The sequence below is a fragment of the Mesoplodon densirostris genome, chromosome 5 (assembly GCF_025265405.1).
Source record: "Mesoplodon densirostris isolate mMesDen1 chromosome 5, mMesDen1 primary haplotype, whole genome shotgun sequence".
NCBI lineage: Eukaryota > Metazoa > Chordata > Mammalia > Artiodactyla > Ziphiidae > Mesoplodon > Mesoplodon densirostris.
This window is the reverse complement of record NC_082665.1, coordinates 89,482,528-89,503,612: the sequence shown is the minus strand read 5'-3', so window position 1 is coordinate 89,503,612 and position 21,085 is coordinate 89,482,528. Positions and strand designations below refer to the sequence as shown.

The following is a 21,085-nucleotide window of genomic DNA, read 5'->3' as shown; positions in this document are numbered from 1 at the left end:
ACAACATTTCTTTAAAGCAACATGTATATCTTTAAATCAAAACAAGCATAAGAAACATGTATACTCCTTAAAGGAGAAAAAAAATCTTAAAAGTTCTGGTACTGTTTAAGAAAACAAACAAACAAAAATAACCTGTGTGTTTGCTGTTCAATTTCAGCGTCTGTTAATGAAGCTCTGTGTCTTTTTTTTTTCTTCACTGTTAGATGAGCGGCTGCAATCGTAAAGCATGACTCCTGTAATACTTCTGTAAATGAATCACTATTGCATTCATACAATTAGCCTCTGAACAGATGTCAGAAAGTAAAGATTGGCTCCCTCTAGATCAAGTTGCCGCTGCCAACTCTCGCGAGCTTTGTCAGTAACAGTTGATTGTAATGTCAGTGCAGTCCAATTTACAGGCTGGAGCAGAAGCTGCTTACTGCATTTCCCTGAAGTATTATACGATTTCCATTCCTTGCAAACTTTATCATCTTCATTGCAGTGAGTCGGGTAAGTTGCTCTGAATTTACATCTTCCTGTTAGAGATGCAAGTTACTGTGAAGCTCGTTCTGTGGGAGGAATGGATCCCTTCACATGTTTGCTGTGCCCCTTTGGTGCTCTGTGGGAGAAAGTCATTGCAAATGGGACACATGAAGTAAGGAAGCAGCCACATACATCAAATCTTCCGATTGATTATTCAGGGAACGCAGACTGCGGCCATTTAACTGCTAAGGAAATAATGAATTTATTCAACTTTGTATAAAGGACCGTAGCACTTGTGGAATCACTGTAATATATGTTCCCAATGCACCTTCTAAGGGAAAACACTTTATGCTGTGTTTTACCCTTAAGTGCACTGTTTAGTGAATTTCTCTTTAAAAGAGTAACAAAAGTGTATTTTTTTGACCAGTCTTACTCTCTAGTTTTTTCTTTTTTTAAAGTGGTTTGAAATGAATAGTTATTGTCTGGCTCTACAGGGTACTTAACATTTTGCCATCTGAAACTTTAACAATATCAATTGACAAAGGAAAAGTCTAAGTTTCTTTTCTGTGAAAGGAAAAAGCTATTTCCCAATTTGATTTACAAACTTTTGTCCCATTTGCCCTGTTTGTTCTCTTTCTTTTAATATGTGTGTTTATAGCAAAATATTTTACATTTGCTATTATTTTATTATTATGGAAATAATAAGCTAATATAGACTTTCTGCTCATCCTATGATTTTGTAACTCTACCTTTATTTTGATGTCAGTTCTTGTTTAACCAGAGGATTAAGCATTGAGTATAAAATATATGCATGATTAAAAGTAAACTGAAATGTGAGCAAAATTATTTCATTATTTATGATTTCTATTTGTAATTTAAAAAATTAAAGTTATCTCTTCCAAATTTTTATGAAGATATTGCATGATAATAAACTCAATTAGGAGTTACTGTCACTAGGCTGTGTAATGCTTCCATAATATAAGCTATCTCATACCTATGATAAATATTACATTTCACTTATATAAATAGTTACTTTGTTTAAGGATAAGCATGCGCTTTTAAAGAGTGACTTTTACTTTAAATGACATGTTTAGAATTCTCTGTGTATTTGAAATAACGTGACGTTTTGGAAGCAAATTAAATTTCTAATTGGATTTGCAAAGTTCTGTTTTATTCTCCTAGACCTGTTGTTGTTCATTTTTAATGTCCTGTTTCTTTAATTGTAAGAAAATATTTGGGATCTACTCCACATTTCAGTTTTTAGAATACAAGCTAATAATATAATATAATAATAATAATATATAAGCTAATAATAATAAGCTAATAATGTCTTAGCAAATGATATCTTAGTTAAAAATTTAGTTTGTGCTTTGATTTATTTCTTGGTAACAATTAATAATATATACTTAAATTGTATGCTGTCTTCATTTTAATGCTTTCATGCCAAAATCTGCTCATTCTTATCAAAACTAAACTGTTTCAAACGTTGGAGAATTATAATTGAATAGATGTCAACCTAAGAACAGATTGAACTTTCAAAGGAGATCCAAGATATCTCTGTAATATTAATTGCTCAAATTGTTCACACAATGAAAAGTTTGTGGATGTTCTTCCTGATTGAGGACAGTTACAGATCTGTTTCTCATACCTAATATAGTGTCTTCTATGTATACACATCCTTTTAGTGCCTACTGGGTATCTGAAGGATCCCTGAAAGACAGTGGTATAGTCTATTTATAAACAGACTTCCTCAGTTCCCCACTTCACTTAGCCTACAACAAAACAAGCTCTTTAAGTTTGGTATAAAGGCTCAGTTGTTTTAATTGAACTAAATACATTTTAGTGGCACTTGTTCTAGATCATATTTTCTAGATGGCTCTTTCCCCACCATTTTAACAGTCCATTTTTATATAGAAATATATATTCTAATAAAACTTTTTAAAAGACAGGAAAATTACATTCAGAGAAAACTATTATCAATTTTTGCATGACCATCTTTTAAGAAGTCCTTGACTGGCCAATTATTTTCAAAATTTGATTGATATCCAACTATGGCAAATATATGGCAAATAAATAGTTCTTTATATCAATAACTTGCTTGCACCCATATCTATAGCATAACTTTATATGTTTTAAAAATCAGTCAAGGAATTTCAATACTTTCAAAATTGAATTAAGAATGCAAAAAGAAGGAAATTATTTTTTACCTTTTTTAAAATTTTTAATTATTTTTAAGTTTAGAATATTTTCCCAAAATTGCCAGGAGATTTTGATATTCTGGAGCATTTAATAAACTTGGAACACTATAGTATCAATTGTCTTTCAGGTTTTTCTCTCTTCCCACTCCCATCCATTCTCTTTTTCAATTCCAAACAAAACCTCCTTCTTTTAATCAAATATTAAAGATTATTACAATAAGTTAATTGATCTAAATCCAGATATTTAGTTGTCCTTGTTATAAAACTTTACCCCATTCTTTATGATAAACATGTTATGTGTTCTCAGAGTTTAAATTATTTAATGTGCCAGTAGTCAATTTGCACCAGAAAGTATAGGAGGAAATAAATGAAATTTTATTGAATATTTTAATTATTAGTAAAGACTTAAAGATATAGAGTAATAACATTTCTTAGTTTCCTTTATTTGTCTCTCTTTTGATTGTTTAATCATGTGATAACATATATTAAAAACATAAACATCTCTTAATGGTAAAACCACAGTGCAACATGAGACTAGAGAATACCAGGTTATGAAAAGAACAAAATAATGCTTACTTAAATAAAGTACTGCAGCTAAAATATATATATATATATATATATATATATATATACACACACACACACACATATATATATATATATATATAATAGCCTATGCTAACAATGAGTATGCTAACAATGAGTATGTGAACATAAGCAAATTTTCTTATTAAAACCTAGATTTAATAATATTAATAATAATTCACCATGAAAGTGAATTGGAATTATATTGCCATCCTTGCAATAAACACAGGCTTACAATGATTTTTTGGATGTTACTAATTACATTATTTACAATTATAAGGTGTAAGTACTTGTATTACTAATATCAAGGTGATGACTCACAGATATCATTGTTGAAAAAGCAAGATTATATTCATATAAATCATATTATATAACATTAAGTTCTACTCAGCACAAAATATAAATAAAAACATACAAGATGTAGTAGTATAAATCAAACTAAATGACATGGGGATGATAGTACAAACTCTTAGATGTTATAGCAGCCTTTCATAACACATGCAATGAAAATTATTATATTTGTTAATTACATACAAAACCAAAATTTTGATAGTAATTTTATATTTGCTATGCAATAAAATTAATAAATAATAGAATGAAAGTTTGAAAATTGTCAGACAGCAAAAATTATTAGGATTTGTTTTATGGTTTAAAAGACAAAATAAGATTTATATAAAACCCCCCAAAAAATGATTGCCTTTATTAGACTCAGAAGACATTGATTGAGCTAGGCCAAAGGCAAGAATGAGTCCATCCAAAGATGCTGCAATCTATCTGTTGAAATGCAACTTAGAATAAACCAGCTTTGTATCTTAATTCCTTTTCCTTTCTAAAACAAGTTTTTAAAAATGAAAAAAAAAATCTATCACAGCACTTTTCTTTCTTCCAAATGCCCTCTTCCATTTATTTAGAAGAAATGTCTTAGGAATTATCAGAAGGAAGAAAAAAAAAAAAACCACATAACTGTGGTATGTGGTAGCAGTGTCTCTAAAACTCCTAACTCTCAGAAATATAAAATTTTATTAGTGTCAACTTTACAAGGAAACTTTATATTATTATGACTTTTATTTACTTATTATTTTTAGAAGATAAATTGCATTTTTGTTATGATTATAATAATGACTAAATTTTATAATAGTATATACATAGTGTTAAAATATTATATACTTCAATAATATATTTTATTGGTATTAGCACAAATTCAGTTGTATCAAAATTGAGAGCATAAAAATTAATCTCATGGCTTGATTTTTTTAAACCTTATAACAATCATTATGTATAAATATATATGTATATATATATATGCATAAACATGGACGTCAGTAGAGTTAGATATAAATATATAGATATAGACACAGCCATAAACACAGACAAAGATAGAGGCAGAAATAGAGACAGAGATAGAGGTATAGATGGAGATATATCTATAAATATTAGACATTGAACAAAATAGTATACACAATGGACTAGTTTATTCAGATATTTGGGGGGATCAAAAATACTTGTTGATCACTAGCTGTCCTATGAGCAGTGGTGAATGAGGCTGATCACAGTGAGGATCATAGATCTGAGACACTTATCACCATAGATAGTGCCTTAATCTCTGCCTTCTAAGACAATGTAATTTAAAAAGTAGAATAAAAAGACTAATACAAGTTCTCAATGCTCACAGGATTCGCTTCTTGGACACATAGGTTGGACTTATTATTACACTATCAAAACATAATAAAAATATTTTGTACATGTATGGACCTTTGCTATTGTTATGTGGATGAGAATCAGTGTTTGTATTTGACAGTTTTAATCAGATTTTCTTTTTTCTTTCAGTTATATAAAGATGTTAGTTCTTTCAAATGATATCTGCATTACATTTTTCTGTCCCTCTTTGCCACTTGGAGTTTCAGAATCTGATTTAATTTTTTTTTTATTTAAAAGAAACTCAAGTATGCATTATGAATTTTTAATGAAAATTTGATTTCCCCAAATGTTCTCTTCATATCATTAATAAATATTATTTAATAAAATGCCAAATAGTTATGATTTTATAGGTCTCAAAGATTACTTTTGCTTCCCCAACTTTTCCCAGTACTTTCTGTTTTAATCCTCTTATTTCACTCATCGTGTCCACTATCAAAATACAAGTAAATCTGACCATGCTAATACATTTAACCTCCCTAGTTGCACATGCTTTAATCAATTAACAAATTAACAGACACGCGTTGAGTAATCCCTGAGTGTAAAATTTCTTCTAAGTCAGTTTCTTCTCCCACATCTAACGTTATCTCCATTGAAAATATAATTCAGGTACAAAAGCCCTTCGTGGTTATTCGGTTTCAGAGGAATTGGTATATATCCAGTCTTCCCTTTCCAGTTTTCCCCGTAGGCCTTTATAGTGGTAGCAGATTTGTTAGTTTTCACAATTTGTAGGAAAAATGACAACTTCTGTATTTTTTTGTTACTTCACATTCTGTGAATTGCTTGTCCAAATTCTCTTCTGACCACAGGCTACAATTATACAGAGGAAGAAACCACTAGGCAAAAAGGACCACAGAAGGGACCATGGAAACAGAAAAAAGCAGTTATAGAAGTCTGAGGATCCTTAAAGGTTCTTAACCTACTGTCAAGAGCCAGCCAGCCATGATTAGAACTGTATATATTTCAGAGAATATATAAGCTTGTATTTTCTCTTCTAACTAGGGTAAAAATTTAATCTATTGCATCTATCATTAAGTAGACTACCACTTAATGCCACCTTTGGTGGTGCTGTGTATGGTAAAGAAGTATATATATATATATATATACACTAATGCCTTGGACAAATTTCCTCCTTAAAAAACTACATCTTTCCTACAGAGATTTGAAAACAGATCTTTCAAAATTGAAATAATTTCTCCTTTTCCATTTCACTCATTTATTTCTAAATTGAAAACTGAAATATCTCCAACCATTTTCTATGTTTTTTTTATGTGTCTTTATAGCAGTAACAGATTTATTAGTTTTCATAATTTATAAGATTGATAAGAACTACTAAATTTTAGTTAATTTTCATCAATAAAATATAATACTAGATGCATGAGGCTGTTAAAACTTCCCACTTATCTCTCTTGCAGAAACCAATATGCAGAGCAAGGGTACAATCATATACATTAGATTTCTCTTGCGGTTTCTTCTGCTCTGGGTACTCTTTGGGAAGTCACACACTGAAGAAGACATCATAATTACCACCAAGAATGGAAAAGTCAGAGGGATGAACTTGCCAGTTCTTGGTGGCACAGTAACAGCCTTTCTTGGAATCCCCTATGCACAGCCACCTGTTGGTAGACTTCGATTCAAAAAGCCACAGTCCTTGACCAAGTGGTCCAATATTTGGAATGCCACAAAATATGCAAATTCTTGCTATCAGAACACAGATCAAAGTTTCCCAGGCTTCCTTGGATCAGAGATGTGGAACCCAAACACTGACCTCAGTGAAGACTGTTTATATCTGAATGTGTGGATTCCAGCACCTAAACCAAAAAATGCTACTGTAATGATATGGATCTATGGTGGTGGCTTTCAGACTGGGACATCATCTTTGCATGTTTATGATGGCAAGTTTCTGGCACGGGCTGAAAGAGTTATTGTGGTTTCAATGAACTATAGGGTGGGTGCCCTAGGATTCTTAGCTTTACCGGGAAATCCTGAGGCGCCAGGAAACACAGGCTTATTTGATCAACAGTTGGCCCTTCAGTGGGTCCAAAAAAATATAGCAGCCTTTGGTGGAAATCCTAAGAGTGTAACTCTCTTTGGAGAAAGTGCAGGAGCAGCTTCAGTCAGCCTTCATTTACTTTCTCCTAGAAGCCACCCATTGTTTACCAGAGCCATTCTGCAAAGTGGATCCTCTAATTCCCCTTGGGTAGTGACATCTCTTCATGAAGCTAGGAACAGAACATTGACTTTAGCTAAATTTATTGGTTGCTCTAGGGAAAATGAGACTGAGATAATCAAATGTCTTCGAAATAAAGATCCCCAGGAAATTCTTCTGAATGAAGTATTTGTTGTCCCTTATGGTACGCTCTTGTCAGTAAACTTTGGTCCAACTGTGGATGGTGATTTTCTCACTGACATGCCAGACACACTACTCCAACTTGGACAGTTCAAGAAAACCCAGATCTTGGTGGGTGTTAACAAAGATGAAGGGACAGCATTTTTAGTATATGGTGCTCCTGGTTTCAGCAAAGATAACAATAGTATTATAACTAGAAAAGAATTTCAAGAAGGTTTAAAAATATTTTTTCCGGGATTGAGTGAATTTGGAAAGGAATCGATCCTCTTCCACTACATGGACCGGTTAGATGATCAGAGAGCTGAAAACTACCGTGAGGCCTTGGATGATGTTGTTGGGGATTATAATATCATATGCCCTGCCTTGGAGTTCACCAAAAAGTTCTCAGATATGGGAAACAATGCCTTTTTCTACTATTTTGAACACCGATCCTCCAAACTCCCTTGGCCAGAATGGATGGGAGTGATGCATGGTTATGAGATTGAATTTGTCTTTGGTTTACCTCTGGAAAGAAGAGTTAATTACACAAAAGCTGAGGAAATTTTGAGTCGATCCATTATGAAACGCTGGGCAAATTTTGCAAAATATGGGTAAGTGCCAATTTTTGTTGTTCTTCTTCTTTGGCTTTGCTTTGTTTTGCTTAACTTTGCTTGGTCTCCAGTGTAGACTTCATTAAAGGTACAGAAACATTTTGATTATTTATTCTCTTCATACCTTAAGCTGGGTTTTTTTTTGTTTGTTTGTTTTTTAAATTTTATTTATTTTATTTATTTTTGGCTGTGTTGGGTCTTCATTGCTGCGTGTGGGCTTTCTCTAGTTGTGTTGACAGGCTCCTCATTGCAGTGGCTTCTCTTGTTGTGGAGCACAGCCTCTAGGCATGCAGACTTCAGTAGTTGTGCTGCATGGGCTCAGTAGTTGTGGCTTGCGGGCCCTAGAACGCAGGCTCAGTAGTTGTAGCCCCCGGGCCTAGCTGCTCTGCAGCATGTGGGATCTTCCCGGACCAGGGTTTGAACCTGTGTCTCCTTCATTGGCAGGTGGATTCTTAACCACTGAACCACCAGGGAAGCCCTGGTTTTGTTTTATATTATGTACTGCATTTCAGTTCCTTGCATCAGAGTGCTTAAGAGAAATAAATAACTTTTATGAAAAATATTTTCTGATTTCATTTCCAAAGTACTTCAAAGTACTTTAACAATATTCACCAAAGTTTGTACGGAAATAGATGTTTACCTTGAGAACTAAAATTACTGTGACATGTTATTAAGCCTGAAAGTTTATAGTGTTCACAGGTTTAAGAAAGATTAGGAATATCTCTCTTTTTCTCATGCTCTTAAGCAGTAGTACATTGTTACCTGATACACAAAGAAATACATCCCTGCTTAAGAAAATCAAAGGGCAAGATGGTGATAAGGTTGGCCCTCAGATTATTCAAAATACAGAATTTGCCATTTTATCAACGTTTTTTATTCCCTAATATGTTTGTTCAGAGACTTTAGGTAACCTGTGTTGAATGAGAGCTACAAGAGTCATCTTGTTCAGCTAAGCTGTCTTACACTTGAGTAGTCATATAGATGACATTACATAATCAGAGATGTTACAGAAGAACATATTTTCCCTCATATATTATAAATATTGTGATAGTATGTCTTCAATAGTCAGAACAAAATAATCTCTTTGAATATATATTCTATTTTTAAAAATATTTTGTGTGTGTAAAAAATAAGGTTTTTTTTTTTTTTTTTTTTTTTTTTTTACTGTTTGTAACCCCAAATTGAATTTTATACATTGGAATAATTTGTATCAATGAGAATAATAAAAGAATAGAAATTTGGGCATCTCTTTTTTTGAAAAGTGCTTACAGAAACTCACAAATTGATTGATGCATTAATCCAATTTGTCATCCTGTGTTTTACAATTGAAAAGAATGTTGAGAATAATTTTGCTTTCTGGTTTTCTTTCCCAACCTCCATTTGGAATTCATTGTACTCCATGTTACTGTATGTATCTTTCTACAAAGTACTTGTATGATATAATTTATCTCAAATTTTTTGATACTTATTTACTGTGTATAAAGCTAAAACTCTTCCATGTGGCATTAAGAGGCTTCTATAATCTCTTTGCAACCCATACTCCCCAACACCTTGTTGCTTGGTAGATGAGTTATCTCATGAATACCAAAGATTTCAAGCTTAACTATGCCTTAGAGCCTTGTTCTTGCTATGTGCCCTGCTTAGAACATTTACCTTTCTCCTTTTTAATGACACAAGTCCTACTATTTTGTTAAAGTTTTGACTGACTACATGTTTCATACAATGTATATTTAATTCCTAGAGTTGTAATTCCTTCAGACCTCTTTTTCACTCTCACAGAAGCCATTGACTGTCACGTGTCTAAATCCTATCTTTCATTGTATTCTGAGCCTCCTAAACCAGACTAAGAACTAGCTTCTTGAAAGAGAACCTGTGGTTTTATTAGATACTCATTAAAGTACTGACGTTAGTATATGTCACATTTTGCAAATATGTGGTTAATGACTCAATAAAAGCAGGTAAAAGCTAGTATGGGTAAAAAAATTTTTTTTTCAAGATATGTAGGTGGGCCTCCCTGGTGGCGCAAGTGGTTGAGAGTCCGCCTGCCCATGCAGGGGATGCGGGTTCGTGCCCCGGTCTGGGAGGATCCCATGTGCCGCGGAGCGGCTGGGCCCGTGAGCCATGGCCGCGGAGCCTGCGCGTCCGGAGCCTGTGCTCCGCAACGGGGGAGGCCACAACAGTGAGAGGCCCGCATATCGCAAAAAAAAAAAAAAAAAAAAAAAAAAAAGATATGTAGGCTATTATATTATCTGTTATTATATTATCTGTAGCTGTGCATTATCTTACACCTTCTCAATATCAGTCTAAATTTCTGCTTAAGAAGGATCATCTTATTTCTAGAGTTGCATTAGAATTATGTATATTTCATTCTGTTCTCTCCCTCAAGGCTCTATCCATATTAAATCATCTGAATATATTTTTAATTCTTTCTGGCAATTCTAGAGATTATAAATAACTTAAGGGGAATATTAAGGGAATTTAAGGGAAATATCAATATTTCTTCAAATTATTGATGCCTGTAAATTTTTAAAGGACTTCATACTTTGCATGTTTAAATAATCAAGTAATTTATATTTTCTTATTTCACAATTAGGAACACTGAGAACCAGATGTGGTAAAGGTCATATTTATGGTACACAGATAGCAACAGGTCAAAGAAGAGAATATTTGACAATTAATAGAATAATAGATTGTTTAATCCCAATCTTCTATGATTAGCATATTTTAATGGGAAATAAATAAAGGTTGACACATTTTAATTATAATGATAAATTCATATAAACAAGATTATAAACCATAAAAACTAAACTTTTTAAAGAAGTTCAGCTATAACAAGATGTCATTTCAGTCGGTGAGTTTCTTTAGAGTCCATGTTTGCACAGTTGAGCAGATAATAACATGTAATATGCATTGAGATTTGACTTGATGGCAAACATAATTTTAATCTCCTGGTGTACACTATCTGTTTTCAAAGTATACCTATGAATAAATACAGAAGTTTAGAATGATTAAATAAACTCCATGGAAACAAAGTTGGTTTAAGCGTTAGGTTTGGAAATCCACCCATATTTATTTGACCACAAACATGATGTTTGATGTTCTCATTCCAGGGAGATTCTCCCCCTTATTTCCCCTCTATTCCCCATACTGGGGACATTTAACAATGTCTGGATTTGGGGTACTACTAGCAAGGTAGAGGCCAGGGGTGCTGCTAAACATCTTAAAATGCACATGACAGCCACCCACAACAGCGAATTATTCATTCCAAAGGTCAGTAATGCCAAGACTGGGAAACTGCAGGATTTTACTTCCATATAACCCCAAAATGACACATCAAGAAAGTAAAAAAGTAGAACTGAGCATTGTAATAATCATCCAGGAAAATGAGTTTTACAGTTCGTGGTTCATAAAATGTTTTAATGGATTTTTCTCCTTAAGTAATAAGTTTAGTATATATTGTATTTCTCATTAGGATTAAGTTCAAAATAATTTTGAATTTTCCTTTGTGATATTTTATTTTGCCAATGGGTTGTTTAGTAGTCTATTGTTTACCTTCCAGCTATTTGGGTAATTTCTAGATATCTTGTGGATTTCTAATTGAATTCAGTTCTAGTAAGAGATTATACTCTGTAAGATTTTTCCCTTTGAAATATATTGAGAATTATTTTATGACCCAGCATATGATCCTTATAGGTGATTATTGTATGTGCTCTTGAAAAGAATGTGTGTTCTTCAATTATTTGGTATGGTGTGTTCTGTAAATTAATTAGTTCATGGTTGCTCAGGTCTTCTAATAGTCTTACTAATATTTTTTGCCTACTTGTTTTAAATACTGAGAGAAGGGTATTAACAACTTGGACTATAACTATGGTATTATTTATTTCTCCATTTAGTTCTGCTAACTTTCCTTTTAATATTTTAAATCTATACTATTAATTCCATGTACTTTTAGGATTATGTAGGCCTGATTAATTGACTGTTTATCATTATGAAATGTCTCTGTCCTGAGCTTGACTTTGCCTAATATTAAGATAGATACATCAAGTTTCCCATGCTTACATTTGCATAATATATTTTGTACCATCCTTTTACTCCAACCCACCTATTAAATAAATAAATAAATAAAACCCTTCTTACAGTTGGTGTGATTAACCCATTTGATATTTAATGTAATTGTCAATATGTTTTTGTTTAAATCTAACACCTTGCTATTATTTTTTTCTTTTTTGTTGAATTGTTGAATTTTATTTTATTTATATTTTTATACAGCAGGTTCTTATTAGTCATCAATTTTATACACATCAGTGTATACATGTCAATCCCAATCGCCTAATTCATCACACCACCATTCCCACCCCCTTCCGCTTTCTCCACTTGGTGTCCATACGTTTGTTCTTCTACATCTGTGTCTCAATTTCTGCCCTGCAAACTGGTTCATCTGTACCATTTTTCTAGGTTCCACATATATGAATTAATATACAATATTTGTTTTTCTCTTTCTGACTTACTTCACTCTGTATGACAGTCTCTAGATCCATCCACGTCTCAACAAATGACCCAATTTTGTTCCTTTTTATGGCCGAGTAATATTCCATTGTATATATACACCACATCTTCTTTATCCATTCATCTGTCAATGGGCATTTAGATTGTTTCCATGACCTGGCTATTGTAAATAGTGCTGCAATGAACATTGGGATGCATGTGTCTTTTTGAATTATGTTTTTCTCTGGGTATATGCTCAGTAGTAGGATTGCTGGATCATATGGTAATTCTACTTTTAGATTTTTAAGGAGCTTCCATACTGTTCTTCATAATGGCCGTATCAATTTACATTCCCACAAGCAGTGCAAGACGGTTCCCTTTTCTCCACACCCTCTCCAGAATCTGTTGTTTGTAGATTTTCTGTTGATGCCCATTCTATCTGGTGTGAGGTGATACCTCATTGTAGTTGTGATTTGCATTTCTCTAATAATTAGTGATGTGGAGCAGCTTTTCATGTGCTTCTTGGTCATCTTTATGTCTTCTTTGGAGAAATATCTGTTTAGGTCTTCTGCCCATTTTTGGATTGGGTTGTTTGTTTTTTTTAATATTGAGCTGCATGAGCTGTTTCTGTATTTTGGGGATTAATCCTTTGTCCATTGCTTCATTTGCAAATATTTTGTCCCATTCTGAGGGTTGTCTTTTTGTCTTGTTTATGATTTCCTTTGCTGTGCAAAAGCTTTGAAGTTTCATTAGGTCCCATTTGTTTATTTTGGTTCTTATTTCCATTTCTCTAGGAGGTGGATGAAAAAAGATCTTGCTGTGATTTATGTCAAAGAGGGTTCTTCCTATGTTTTCCTCTAAGAGTTTGATAATGTCTGGCCTTACATTTAGGTCTCAAATCCATTTTGAGTTTATTTTTGTGTATGGTGTTAGGGAGTGTTATAATTTCATCCTTTTACATGTAACTGTCCAGTTTTCCCAGCACCACTTATTGAAGAGACTGTCTTTTCTCCATTGTATATCCTTGCCTCCTTAGTCATAGATTAGTTGACCATAGGTACGTGGGTTTATCTCTGGGCTTTGTATCTTGTTCTATTGATCTATGTTTCTGTTTTTGTGCCAGTACCATATTGTCTTGATTACTATAGGTTTGTAGTATATTCTGAAGTCAGGGAGTCTGATTCCTCCAGTTCCATTCTTTTCCCTCAAGACTGCTTTGGCTATTCAAGGTCTTTTGTGTCTCCATACAAATTTTAAGATTTTTTGTTCTAGTTCCATAAAAAATGACATTTGTAATTTGATAGGGATTACATTGAATCTGTAGATTGCTTTGGATAGTATAGTCATTTTTCACAATATTGTTTCTTCCAATCCAAGAACATAGTATATCTCTCCATCTGTTGGTATCATCTTTAATTTCCTTCATCAGTGTCTTATAATTTTCTGCATACAGGTCTTTTGTCTCCCTAGGTAAGCTTATTCCTAGGTATTTTATTCTTTTTGTTGCAATGGTAAATGGGAGTGTTTCCTTAATTTCATTTTCAGAATTTTCATCATTAGTGTATAGGAATGTAAGAGATTTCTGTGCATTAATTTTGTATCCTGCAACTTTACAAAATTCATTGATTAGCTCTAGTAGTTTTCTGGTACCACCTTGCTATATATATATATATATATATATATATATATATATATATATATATATATATATTTTTTTTTTTGCAATACGTGGGCCTCTCACTGCTGTGGCCTCTCCCATTGTGGAGCACAGGCTCTGGATGCACAGGCCCAGCAGCCATGGCTCACGGGCCCAGCCGCTCCGCGGCATGTCGGACCCTCCCAGACTGGGGCACGAACCCATGTCCCCTGCATCAGCAGGCAGACTCTCAACCACTGTGCCACCAGGGAAGCCCCCAAGTTGCTATTTTTAATCCATCCTTCTTATTGCTCCTTTTCAGCTTTTTTCTGCATTAGTTTAATGCTTTATTTGATTTTATTTTTATGTATCTATTTATTTATTTTTATTATTATTTTTTTGTGTGTGGTATGCGGGCCTCTCACTGTTGTGGCCTCTCCCATTGTGGAGCACAGGCTCCAGACATGCAGGCTAATCGGCCATGGCTCATGGTCTCAACTGCTTCACGGCATGTGGGATCTTCCCGGACCGGGGCACGAACCTGTGTCCCCTGCATCGGCAGGCGGACTCTCAACCACTGCGCCACCAGGGAAGCCCTGATTTTATTTTTAAACAGATGTTTTAGTTTGCCTTTAATTTTTTCACCAGTATTTGTCTTAATGCTAACAATTGTTTCTTTAACTTATAACTAAATACTTAGAGTTAATACTGAACCACTTAGCACTTTGCCATTGACATTTCCCACTTTCTAAACAATGCATGCTTCCTATTTTCCATTTCACTCTTACTACTTCACAAATGTAAGAAACTAACAGTATAGTCTCATTTATTGTACTCCATTTTTTTATATTGCTGTCATATGTTTATAAAATGTATAATATAAAATCCCTCATAAAATTTTATTTGCTTTAAATGATCAATTATATTAAGATAAATTCATAAAAGAAAAGAAAAAAAATATTATTTTATGTTTACTCATGTATATACAATTTCCAGTGTTCTTTACTCTTTCTTGTGGATTCTAGCTCTCATCTGACATCATTTCCCTTTGTGCTGAAGAATATCCTTTAGGATTTCTCATTGGCAGCTTGGCTAGTTACAAATTTCCTCAGCTTTTTAAAATCTGGAAATACCTTTATTTTGCTTCAATTGAATGATATATTTTTTAAGAAGATAGAATTCTGGTTTGATCTTTTTTTCTTTTATCAGTTTAAAGATGTGTTTCATTTTCTTCTTATCTCTTCAGTTCTGATGTAAAGTGAGCCTTTATTCATATGATTGTCCCCTGTATACAATTAAAAAACAATATTTCCTCTGGTTGATTTCAAAATTTTCTGTTTACCTTTGGTTTCAATTGTTCATCATGTTTCCAAGTGCGATTTCTTTGGTTAAGCATTTTGTTTTGTTTTGGCCTGGTGTTTACTAAGATTCTTCCTGGTGATTTTCAATGTCACATTTGAGAAATTTTGTGTCAGTATTCCATCAAATATTCTTTCTGCCCCATTCTCACTCTTATCTCCTTCACAAACTCCCAATATACATGCACTAGACTATTGAATTTTGTTCCACAGGTCTCTAAGGCTCTGTTCCCTTTTCTGCAGTTTTGCTTCTGTTTTTCAAATTAGATACATTTTGTTTTCTATTTATTTTATTTATTTATTTTTAATATATCTTTATTGGAGTATAATTGTTTCACAATACTGTGTTAGTTTCTGTTGTACAACAAAGTGAATCAACCATATACATACATATATCCCTATATCCCCTCCTTCTTGAGCCTTCCTCCCATCCTCCCTATGCTACCTCTTTAGGTCCTCACAAAACATTGAGCTGATCTCCCTGTGCTATGCAGTAATTTCCCACTAGCCATCCATTTTGCATTTGGTAGTGTATACATGTCAATGCTACTCTCTCACTTCATTCCATCTTTTCCCCTTCCCCCTACATGTCCTCAAGTCCATTCTCTATGTCTGTGTCTTTATTCCTGTCCTGCCACTAGGTTCATCAGTACCGTTTTTTTTTTATATTCCGTATATATGCATTAGCATACGGTATTTGTTTTTCTCTTTCTGACTTACTTCACTTGTATGACAGACTCTAGGTCCATCCACCTCACTATAAATAACTCAGTTTCATTTCTTTTCTTCCCTTTTCTTCAGTTTTGCTTCTGTTTTTCACATTAGGTACATTTTTAAATTGGTTTCTCTGCAAGCTCAGTGACTCTTCTATCTTCTTCAATCTGTGGTTGAACTTACCCAATGATTTTTTTATTTCACTCATTAATGTTCAGATCTAATTTTTTCCAGTAGTTTCATTATTTTTCTGAGTTCCTCCCTGTTTTCTATTTAAAAATATTATTCTTTAAGTTCTTGAACATACTTAAAATAGCTGCCTTAAGGTTTTGTTTGCTCATCCAATATCTGTTTCATGGGTTCATTTTCTATTTTCCTATTTCTTTGCATGTCTAGAAATTTTCAAATTTGTACTAGACTTTGTGGATAATATGAGTAGAAATTCTATATTATTTTAGCCTCCTCTGAATAATGTATGCTTCCATGGAATAATGTTTGCTTGTTTGTTTTTAATTTTACTAAGCAGTTCAATTAAAGGATGTGTATAGACTTGAATTTTTCTCAAATGTGTATAGGCTTGGTTTTATATTTTGTTAGAGTGAATCCATGAAAAGCCCAAGATATTTTATAGTCCCTCTAACTTGGCAGGACTTAAACTCCAATGTCCGTTGTCACTGAGGATATTACAGTTACTTGGTTTAAGTATCTATTAGGATGGGGATAGACTGAGTCTCTTTACTCCCAAGTTATAACTTTCCACTCAGCTAGACTGAGTATTAATGAGGTATTAATGAGATGAAAACAAAAATGTTGACAACATTATAATAGTATTTCTCTCTCTGGTTTTTCCATCTCTTTTCTGCTCTCAGCCCTGCAGCATCTTCTTTCTGTTTAACCTCTCATACTCTCATCTTGCACATATTTAGCCCAAGACTCAGCCAAAGATCTGCAGGGAGACCTGTCCCACAGATTCTAATTTCTTCTGTATCCTAGAACTCTTATTTCTCTCTTTTAACCTCAGTGAACCTACTGTACTCTGCTTAGTCTCAAGCTCCCTGTATCTTGGACAATAATTTATCCTTATGTGAGTAACCACAGTAAATGTGGACTCACCTTGAACTTCCCCTTTTCTCAAACATCATAGACTTATGCTGTCTGTTATCCATTTCCTGAAACTCATTGTCTTTTTGTTTTGGTTTGTTTGTTTTTGGTCTAGTATATAATTGTTTTGGGTAGGAGAGTTAATCCAGTTTCTATCAATCACTCCATCATGGATGAAGATGAAAGCCCAACCTCTCTCCCATTTGTATTTTAAGAGAATCTTAACCTTACATTTCTCATTCAGTTCCATGAAATTCATTTTTTTCAGTTACTTTAAAAGATCTTGTCAATTTCCAAGATATATTAGAAAAAAAAACCTTTTTAATTTGACTTCTTGCAAAAATAAAGAAAACATTATTCTGTGAAAGCACTAAATGGTATTCAAATTTAGTGTCTTTAGTTGCAGTCTTTGAGAGTCCTTGTAAAGTAGAAGCCACAATGTATTTATGCCTTTGTTAGTTGGAATTTCCACCTATTTGTACTTTGCTTGCTTCTGCTTTTCCCTCAGTCCCATCTCTAAAAATGAATGAAACCCATATCCAAATAGCAGACAGGTCCATATGTGCATTATATCCAATATCCTATAATAGGAGTTGTTGAAATATCAATATAACATATATATCCATCAATTATTCATCCAGTCAATAGCTTGATGACCAATAGATTAAATTAACCAGCACTTAATGACATATTTTCAGCACTACCTCAGTGATACAGGAAATTGGTGAAATCAAACTTGATTTGTCAGATAGAGCAGAACAGCTAAAGCAGGAAAATAAGCCAAAATACAATTAGTAGCATAACGTCAGATAGAGGATCATTATTCCAGGACAACTCCAGTTACCTCCTGCTGTTGCAGAGCATCTTTGGTTTGCTATGTCCTCTCTGGGTGCTATTTTCAGAGCTCCTCCAGGGCACAACCTCAAGGAGAGTTATTCACAGTGCAGTTACACAGTCTTCCCCATCATAAGTGATAGCCCTGATGTGTCCAGTGTTAATCTTTCTACAGATCCTTTGTATATAATATAACCTTAGGCAAGTTACTTAAAATTCCTTAGTTTTTCCTTATCTGAAAAATGGGACTATAAATATACAACCCTATTGACACGTTGAAATAAACCTTATCATTGACAGGAAACTGCATTCCTCCTTTCCATTAAACAAATTCAGTTTTGCCCCTACCAGGCATAAACTACTTCAATTTATTCTTATCTAAAATTAAACTTGGCTTCCTCCCAAGAATGTACAATTGTTTAACTTCCTGACTCAACATTAATCAAATTTTCAAAGAAATAAAGGTAAACTGCAAAATTGAGGCAATTTACTTGCTTCTGTCTTTTTGGTGCGAATTCATTTATTCAGAACAGCTCTGAATTTGTTACTGTTTCCTAATACTTTTTTTGCCAGAAATAAATGATATAACACAAGGCACTTTTATTTTGTCCTATTTTGATGTCATGAAACCAAAAAGTTACTTAACAAAGTATTTTTAGTAACTTCATATCAGTATACCTGCTGCTATCCTTGTTTGTTTTATTTATTTATTATTTATTCCCTTACAGTGTGAGGAACAACTTATTAAATAGGAACAAAAATATATTACTAAACTTTCAGTCCCTTGGTTCACTGATCTGTAAAAAATAAATATGAACAGTTCTTGACATTTGTACTGGAAAGTAAGTGACATTAAATGAAATGCTAAGTCATTATTCCTTAGTGCACAAGATTACTTTGAATAATTGGGAGAATTTAAAATAGGCCTGCTTCTGTGTAATTAATTATAATTGCAATAATTAGAAATTACAGATTTGCCAGATTTCTAAAATAATGAACATTATTGCTATATTCCAGATATATATATGATGGGTGTTTCATATGTATTGCTATAACTTCATTTTACTAGTAGGAGTGAACTTAATAATAATGTATTTTCTAATATTTATAATGTGAACTTTATTTAATATATAGTGTTTAATAGCTATATTTCTATTGTGTTTACTTATATATGACAGAAAAAATAAAGTGATTGAAATAACATTTCAACCCCACTTAATTTTCAAACAAGTATATTTTCTTTGTGTGTTCTTTTATTTTCATCTCCTGGAATCATTTTATGTTTTTAAAAGGTAATAGAAAAACTGAAGAAAAGTTAAAGAAAATATTAGTGGAGAACTGGTGCCCCTTTATTATAAATTTCTGTATAGGAACTTAGCATGTGTCTGTTCTCATTTTATAGAGTTTGTATCCCTTCACCAATAAATTAATTTTCAAATTACACTTGAATTTATTTTTATTATGTTTTTCAACTAAAAATAAATATTCTAGGACTTAATTACAACATACCTTTTAATAAGAGATGTCTTAAATATACCAAAAGGGTAGCAGTTAAAGATAGTTTTAAAGAGAACAGTACCATTATACTGACAAGGTATGAAGTATATGGATGCTATAATTAGAATGAAAATTTGCTGAAATGATGACACTATTTAACATTTTCTGATGAGAAGAGTGTGGTCTATAGAGGAAAAGTGAATTGGAGCTAATAGGGGAAGAACAAAGATTAGCTATGACTCAAGACGATTAACTTTCATTTCCTTCTATTATCCATTCTCTAGGCTGTCTTCACCATGAATTATTATGAAAGCAGTCATTAAATATGCTTAGGAAATGCATTTGGTTGCAAACTTATAATTTTAACATGTTAGCATACTGATACCTGCCTGGTTAATGTTACAGAGGTAAGGGCAGAGCATAGACTAAAATTAGACATCATGACATACAGAGACAAATTTAAGTTTATTAAAGACTGTCATCTGGCCATCTAGTCCAATTATTATCAGGCTTATAATTAGATTTTTTGACAGATAATAGTTCATGTGGTTTCCAGAGTGAGGGAAAAAGTCCTTACTCTCTGATTCTATAATTATTTGTGGTACATTATCATAATTAACCTAACTGGAACATTTTGATGACTTCACAAAAGGGTTAGGGTTCAAATCCCCTGCGATTTATTTTATTGTTATCACGACTGCACCAATGCATCAATGTTCTATTGCTTCAAATTCTTTTTTCCCCCTTAGGAATTAGGTGAGGATTTAGTAAGGAATAAAACAATAAATGTTGGCTGCAGTGTTCCTGTAAAATACCTTAGTTTAACAAATAGAATATAAATGTAAGTGAAAAAAATACATATGCATCAGTGTAACTTATATGAAAAAAAAGAATTATGTTACAGGACAATTTAAAATTACATAAGATTACTTGCAAAACCATATAAGAGTGCAGCAATATCTTACCATCAGTGACAGTGGAATGAGGAGAAACCAGATTCCCCAAAAGTCTACTACCTTTACAAAGATAGCTATACTAAAATATATTTGACTAAGTGTTTTGAAATACTCTTCACAGTGAAGTAGGGGAAAACTAATGTTTTTGGGATATAAGGGATCTCAGTAAAACATAGAAAATCGTATTTATAGCATCAATTTACTTGGAAATAGCTTAATGTGATTTGTTCTCTATGTTTGCCCAAAGTTTTTTCTGTATTTGGAAAAATTATAACACCCAGTCTACCTGTAAATCTTAAGTTAAATCTGAAATTAGAATTAATCATCAATTATATTTTAAAAGTCAGCATCATATTTTCAGGAATATACACATAAATGCAATACTTCAAAAGACTTGCCAGATACAAAATAATAACCTCAAAATAACAAAATGCAGTAACCAAAATGTGACTTTAAATATTTTTTTCTGTTTAAAATACTGTATTTTTCTGACTGTTCCACAATCAGATATGATTAAAATGTGGTTGGTTACATTAAGTTCCAAGAAATTGTTTTTGTTCCAATTTTCCTTCCCAATCAATAACACTCAAGATCAGAGCTAAAAAGCATAACTCCAATTTTTAA

The 21,085-nt window shown here is 32.8% G+C and overlaps 1 protein-coding gene across 1 annotated transcript in view; it reads left to right on the top strand.

Moving 5' to 3' along the window:
- The first annotated feature begins 401 nt into the window (after nucleotides 1-401).
- Nucleotides 402-21,085, top strand: part of BCHE (butyrylcholinesterase) — a 75,821-nt gene continuing 55,137 nt past the window's right edge. The window contains exons 1-2 of the mRNA XM_060100017.1: nucleotides 402-489; nucleotides 6,356-7,880. Coding sequence (XP_059956000.1) covers nucleotides 6,364-7,880 — 1,517 coding nt within the window. The 5' untranslated portion in view covers nucleotides 402-489; nucleotides 6,356-6,363. The remainder of the gene's footprint in view (nucleotides 490-6,355; nucleotides 7,881-21,085) is intronic.